Below are 7634 nucleotides of genomic sequence, written 5' to 3' on the forward strand. Positions count from 1 at the left end.
GCCTTTTGAGTTCCTATCTAATTTTGTCTCTTCTGGAGAATAAATGTGACGCCGCTGATCACTGCCAACGATCTTCATGTCTAATTGGCTGCTTCGATGCTGTCACATGCGCTGCTGATAAAATCTTTTTTTTTCAAGCCACTCAACTGACAAACAACTTTCAGTCTTTCTTGAAATCACCTTGACTGCGTGGGCCTGCTTTCTTTGCAAATGGAGGCGGGGAGGACACACCGAGGTGTCAAAGTCCCGCTTTGTCAAACAAGTTGCTGAAATTCTTGTCGTCGCCCCATTTTTCATTTCAATCATATCGCCAACAGACCCAATGTGACATTTGATGCGATGTGCACTTGAGGTGATTCCAGTAATTACAATATCGTGTGTGATTAGAAATGATGTCAAACACCTCATGGGGAGAAGAGAATGAGAAAATGACAGCGACGCCGAGGAGAGCGTAGATATTCGCCAAGGCCAAATAATCCTAATTGGGATCAGCGTAGCTCCTGCAATGGACCAAACTCGGTCAACAAGATAAATGCATTATGTATGACAAAATGACAAAGCGGTTTTTAATGTATTCCCTCAAACAGTGGCATTTATTAGAGAAGGGGCCTATATAAGTACAAGTACAAAGGAAGGTAACCAAGATGCTAGATTTCAAAGTACTGTAACCAAGTTACAAAGCAAAGAAGTGACCATCCTCGCCTCTGTTGGTCAGGCTGCTCAGGTTTTGCGCCCTTCTTGTAAAATCTAAAGCCCTTCCAACCCTTCGTTTTTGTTTTGTTTTGTTTTTTACTGATGTGTTAAAAAATCTTTTGCGGTGACTAGCTAGCAGGCACGCTAGTTAGTGGCTAGCTGGCGCAAACTAGTAATGACCTCCTGCAATTTCCAATGGGTTGGCAAGCTCGCCGTGAGTTTTTTCTTAGCTCATGATTGACTCCTGTCAAATAAAGAGCCGCCTGGTCCTCACGGCCTTGTGCACACCCTAATACGTCATTTTATGACGTGGACACGTGCGGCTTATACACTGGTACGGATTATATAAGAACTAATGCGTTTTTTCCCCTCTAAATTTAGTGGGTGCGGCTTATACATCGGAACTTACGGTAATTAAGTTAAAAATGAATCCCAGATCAGAATATGATGGGCTCTTGACTTTTGATGTACCATTTTGACAAAATGAAAATCAGTAAAGTAATTTTTGTGTAATCCTGCTGTCTTAACAAACAAAATTGCATTCGCAATTGCATTTCATCTCCTCGCTCCTCTCAGCCTTTGAGAAATGCAACATCATGTGTTACTACTGTTCTCAGCATGGTCTGATGTGCACTCTGGTTTCATGGCCAGGCAGTAAAATCAAAGACACTTAAGCTCAATTGCCCGTGACAAATGAGCTGGATCCTTTTCAAGCTTTTGCGGTTTTATTTGTGGAGACTTTATAGAGCACAGATGAGTGATGCAGCGCGCCATGTACAGTTAGAATAATGGCACTTGAAGGGATGCTGTGGAGTTGGATTACCCATAAAAACAAAAAAAAAAGCAGGAAGGAGATCACTCGATAGACATTTAATTACATTATTAATATATATGACTCAAATTCAGTACCATTGCAGGGCAAATGCTTAATATTTATGAATACGGTGTTCCATCGCTCTATCGCGGTTCGCCTTTAGCGGATTTGCTGTTCACTGATTTTGTTTTTTGTGTGTTACAGGCTGAGCCTGGCCCTTTAAGAAGAATTGATTATGGGATATTGAGTGTCTCTCTCTCTCTCTTTTCTGCGTCCTGATTGGCTGTAGACCAATCAATCTCCTTCGTGCCGCCCTGCCGTGTCTCCTGTGTCATAGCTAGCTTGCTAGCTTGCTTGCTAGCTTGTAAATGAATGTTTGTTTCGAAGGAGGAGGACTGCACCAGGAAGAGTACTGCAGCAATATGTTATTAATATTAATATTAATGTTATTAATATGTTTTAACAGGGATACAAAAACACTACAAAAAAGCGAAACGGCGCCAGGACCCAAAGTCACAGGAGCGAAATGCGCGTGAGTGAATTTCTTGTTTCCTACCTGTAGGTTGACCATTAAAATTCAAACAAAGGTGTGAACTGTTTTGAGAGCGTTTAAACAAAAGAGAAATGTGACAACATGTTATTGTCTGTCTGAGGAAAATGTATAAAGTGTATCTTGAGCGGTTTTACAGCCTTAAAACATATAATATAGTTTGCGTATTTCACTTTTTGTGTGTTATTTTGGGACCCTACCCCCGCGATAGCGAGGGAACACTGCACTTTAAAATATGTCATATTCCTTGATCTGTGATAGCTGCATTTTGAAAGGTAAAGAATGGGTTAATATGGTTTAAATATAGTTTAAATAAAGAAGTTGTGTTTGAAACCTTAATTATGGAATAATCACCAACAAAAGAATATTCCCTAAGTACTTTTTCAACTATAAACAGTTTACAGTATATGAAGCCTGAAGTTTTAAGGACATGCTTTTCAAGCTGTTCAATTTGAGCAATTTAAGTATTTTTTTCTTTCTTTTTATGTCTTGCTACTTCAGATATGTTTTATACTTTGGCTCGTTTGCTTGTGCCAACAAAGCGGTTCTTTGTGAATTATTTCCAGTCTTATTCTGAGTCTCCTTGTTTATGTTTATTGTGCACGCTGGCAGCGGTCATTGAAAAGCCGTGGGCTTTGACTTTGTGGATTATTTCGAGTCTACTCTATGTGTTTCTATTATGAAATGTGGCTGCTCCTGTAGTCATCAGAAGTATGAAATATTTCATTATTTTAAACATTGAGACTATTTACAGGAAATCAAAGCATGTTGTTTTTCTAAGGGGCGATTACAGCTGTTTTTTGTAGCATCTGTAATTTCTATTCTAATAGAAGATATTTATGCACCACAGACCATCTAATACCAGTTTTTTGGTTAAACTATTTATTTGATTACATGTACTTACAATCTTACTTAAAAAAAAAGTCTGAAATACAACAATACAACTTCAAATCCCGATGATTTTTCATCTGATTCTGGTCCTGCAAATTCAACAAACAAAGAAATAGTTAATGAAAAGGAAGTGAAAGGAAGTAACGAACAGCGTTTCTTCCATACCTGTTCACACTAAGGGGTAGCTAGCTGCAGTAGCGATTCCACACTGGTTGCGTTTGTTCCTGCTCATCATGACGTAACCCTTGTCGCCCCATTGGAGACCCCAGCTGGAAAACACACCATTATTCATGTCGGGGGTGCTCACACTTTGTCAGCCTGCGAGCTACTTTTATGATGACCGAGTCCCAAAGATCTACCTCCTACTGTCAACATAGAAAGTATACAGTGTAGTCTTCATTATACAGTAGACGCCCCTACAACGTAAATAATCAGGTCCGAGAACGTTTACGTTATAGGGTTTTTAAGTTATACGAAGCGTAAAATACATGTAAATAGCCTAATCCGTTCCAAGATCTACCCAAACTCACCCTTTTGGCCCTTCAAAATATTCAAAGTCCACCAAATATGGTGGGAAAATATAAGAGAACGTTAGCATAAACAGAGTAGAGTAACATTCCAATATAAAATAAGGTCATAAATGAGATTACTGTAAATGAATAAAACTGAAAAACAAAAACAATCAACTAGTTTAAGGGCGGCTACGAAGAGGAAGGGAGGTTGAAGGGAGAAGCCTGTCTCTCACACAAACTCACGCGCTGTATAAGTCAGCCAATGAGATGAGAGCGTAGGTGGTGCCCCGATAATCAGCCAATGAGAGCGTGAAGCATCAGAAGGCGTCACCAAGTGTACTCTGTTAGTCATGGAAAATGTTTCCCTCTCTCTGTCGCGCGAGCTATTCAAATCGAATTTCTGAACTTGCACCGACTTGACGCTTTACGTTACATGGAATTTCTTAAATAATACGATAATTACGTTCAGTGGAATTTACGTAAAAGGAGGTTTATGTTATGCGAGGTACTACTGTACATACATTTCATGTATTACGTCCAGTTAGCATTTGCTATCAAAAGTAAGTGGGGAAGTTACCCAAAACCAAAAAATAATGTATATTTCAGAAGTATACAAAAAGGCCTTTTTCAGGGACCACCAAATGGGTCCACAGTGTAAAGCTGTTCTGTGACCCACTTGGCCACAATTAATTCCAGGTTACATCCTGCCGTGAAGACTGGCGCATGCACAGAACGCCTGCTCCGCTCCAGCAGCACACACATGCATGATGCAGAGAACTAGTTTCCAATCGCATAATCCAGGCATGATTGTTTGACTTTTAAAAAGCCAAACATGATCTAACTACGGTGTCTACATGTGTGTTTAAATGCTAGTTTTACACTAAGTCATGCAATAATATTTTTTTTAGTGCATGTAAACATACAATGTATTAAATGTAAAATGTGCCCTCTGTTTTTTGCAAATACTCGTTTTCAGTGTTTCCGCTATAACAATAAAGCGTAGTTTTCAAGAAATCAAAACGTTTTCTCAAAAAATGTGTGAAGAAAAAAGGTACACAGATTACGGATGAACTATGATAACATTTCAGTCAGTTATTGTATTGTTCCAAAGTGCATTGATCGGAATGATCACGTTTACCGTGTTTACCGTTATACCGTGTCGAGCACAGCGCAACCTTGTTAGTCAGGTGCAAAACAAACGTAAGAAAAAGTAGATATATGATAACAACTACATTTTATATTCTTTTGTCAGTTGAAAATATTGTCGAGGAAGCCCCTAAATCTGAAACCACATCATGGATGTACCTATTCTTGACCAGCCAGTAGTCCTGTCCATTGTCAGTGCCATAACCTACAGCCAGCACACCGTGGTCCAGCTCGGAGCTGCTGCAATGGGGCTCGTCGTACACTCCTGTCGACACACACAAAGATGGATTGCAAAACTCCTGTATTTATATTTGGTAACACTAATTAATGTCAGACACCTGAGTCATACAGCTGGAAGGATTCGTGTGAAGCGTCGATGGCCACGGACACTGGTCCAACGGTGGCCACGGCCTGCTGCAGGGCGTGCTCATCGCCTTTTTTCACATCGACGTAACCCGTGCATGTGGCACCGATAGTGGCTGGATTGAAGCGACATTTCCCATCCTGTACGAGAGAAGGTAGAAAATGCGACGTTTATTTGAGTCCACTGAATGACGACGAACAACTATGACTGTGATTGACTACCTTATGGGAGACTCACGCTACTAGGCCACTCGTTCACACTGCACATTCGTGTTTTGGCTTACTGTAATTTTCCTAACTTTGTGGATTATTTCAAGTTGTTCTGATCATTCAGATTGTCATTATTTCTGTTGTGTCCACTGACATTTATAACCCTCGAGAGGAGCAATCGCGTGCATGAAATGACACGTCTTTATTACACATGCAAATGTACTTGCTTGAGTGAGAGTGCTCGGTTTTGACTTTGTCGGTTATTTATAGTCGTTCTATTTAATTCTATTATGACACATGGCCGTTATCGTTGAGGACTGGTGAGGAGAGATCGCATTACAGTCATTCTTTGACTCGGCTTTTTGGCAGTGGCGAATTGTGCCGGGTTACTGAACTTGAGCACGATTCAGAGGACGTATACGATCCAAATGTGTGGGACATAAGGTTTTAGTGTCCCCAAGCATGGTCCAAATCGTCTAGTGGTCATGTTTTTGGATGTCCACAAGATAGTTTTAGTACTGTATAGTGTTTTCCTTAAACACATCAGTCTGAGAGGAGACTTACCTTGCCCTCATAGGGATAGGACGCCTCTGTGTCTATTCCCCCGTTTTTCTTGATATATCTGAAGGCATTGTCCATGAGACCTCCCATGCAGCCCATGTTGCCAAAGTCACCAGAGCAGTCAACCAACTGCTGCTCACTCAGAGACACTAGCTTGCCAGTCTTCTTGAAGGTTTGACCCTCCAAAGACCCGGTCTGGAATGGGGAGCAGGGCGTAACAATCGAGTTATTCATCAGTGATGCAGCAGCAGGCAGCATCGTAGGTACATATACATACTGTGCTGAAAGCCCAGCAGGAACCACACTGCTTTTGATCCTTGATGTCTGTCACGTAGCCCTTGTCCCTCCAGTCCACGGTGTGGGGTAGGTCAGCTCCTTCTGGCTGTGGCAGGAACGTGGAGCCACCGCGAGGGAGGGAAGTGTTGAAGTTGATCAAACATCCCTGGGAAATTAGACGCTTGTACTCCTCGTTTTCCATATCAGCAAAGAAGGTCATGCCAAGGCGGTAGGAGCGGATGCCCTGATCAGCCATGATGTTGTGCACCAGCACCAGTCGACGATTGCTCAGCCAGATTTGCTTGCGCTGAGACTCCTCCAATAGAGAACTATAGGACTTCCCTGCCAACCGCAATAAGAATCAAACATAAATGTGACTGTATACACTATGATCGTGGATGTTCTTCCAAACCGACAGTGGACCATAGAAACTCCAATACAATCCGTTCAGTCTTTCAGAACTCGAACTTTTAAACCCAGTGCACGTACTGCTTTATTTCAGATGTTTAGCATGTTATAAACCTTGATGAGTACCACATACAGCAAAAATGTTTGGTTAGTTGAAGTTGGATTCACTTTTTCTTGTTTCATACTGTTTTCATTCACGTTCTGAACTCTTGTTCGACCATAGTTTTCTTTTCATTTTCAGTCAAAATCACGGTTGTTTAACTAACAAAATATTTGAGGGTTCACTATAGTATTCAGGGTTTATAGTTGTTTGTGAAATGCTTAAAATTGTACGAGATCATCAAAACTTTCAGGAGCAAATTCATTTTGTCTATGGTTATTCTCCAAGAAACCATGGATTGTGTTTTTTTCTGGCAATTACTTCAGACGTCCGTTAAACCTACGGTTAGGGGTTACAATGCCTCCCTCAGAGTCTGCAATGTATTTCTCCAATGTGATTTTTTTTTTCGGCCGGTAAATTGAGAGCTTTGCCTCTTAGCTCAGTTACCTCGCCACCAAACAGACCGATGCAGAGTCTGCATCACTGAAGACGCCTCATCAAACCACCTGATCTCACTTTCCATCATTCCTTCACTCGTGAACAAGACCCCCAGGTACTTAAACTCCTCCACTTGGGGCAGGATTAGGACAAGATCGCGGGTACAAGCGGCTGAAATGAGTTTTCTCCGTAGGGTGGCTGAGCTTTCCCTTAGAGATAAGGTGAGAAGCACTGTCATCCGGGAGAAACTCGGAGTAGAACCGCTGCTCCTCCGCTTTGAGAGGAGGAGAGGATGAGGTAGCTCAGGCATCCAGTCGGGATTCAGGTTCAGGGCACGTCCGACCAGCAGGAGGCCTCCGAGAAGACCCATGACTCGTTCGAGAGACTATGTCTCTCAGCTGACCTGGGAATGCCTCGGGATCTGCCGGGAGGAGCTGGACAAAATAGCCGGGTAGAGGGAAGTCTGGGCTTCCCTGCTAAGGCTGCTGCCCTTGCAACCCGCCCTTGAATAAGCGGAAGATGATGGATGGATTTTTTTGTTCAGGACAGTGAAGTTGCTGCCTCACCAAACTTGAGTTTCCACGCATGGAACTCCAGGTCCTCCAGAGAGATACTTGCACAGCTGGCGACAGCCAGAAGAGAAGCAGCAACAAGCAGCAGCAGCAGCTTCAT

The 7634-nt window shown here is 42.1% G+C and overlaps 1 protein-coding gene across 1 annotated transcript; it reads right to left on the reverse strand.

The window, feature by feature from the left end:
* Window positions 1-3008: 3008 nt before the first annotated feature.
* ctsl.1 (cathepsin L.1) lies at window positions 3009-7634 on the reverse strand. The gene is made up of 7 exons (XM_054796049.1): window positions 7529-7634; window positions 6018-6358; window positions 5744-5935; window positions 4945-5110; window positions 4766-4871; window positions 3114-3217; window positions 3009-3037 (listed from the first exon to the last, which is right to left on the reverse strand). The coding sequence occupies exons 1-6, from the start codon at window positions 7632-7634 to the stop codon at window positions 3118-3120; spliced, it is 1011 nt and encodes a 336-aa protein (XP_054652024.1). The 3' UTR covers window positions 3009-3037; window positions 3114-3117.

Source organism: Dunckerocampus dactyliophorus, chromosome 13, assembly GCF_027744805.1.
Source record: "Dunckerocampus dactyliophorus isolate RoL2022-P2 chromosome 13, RoL_Ddac_1.1, whole genome shotgun sequence".
NCBI classification, from domain to species: domain Eukaryota; kingdom Metazoa; phylum Chordata; class Actinopteri; order Syngnathiformes; family Syngnathidae; genus Dunckerocampus; species Dunckerocampus dactyliophorus.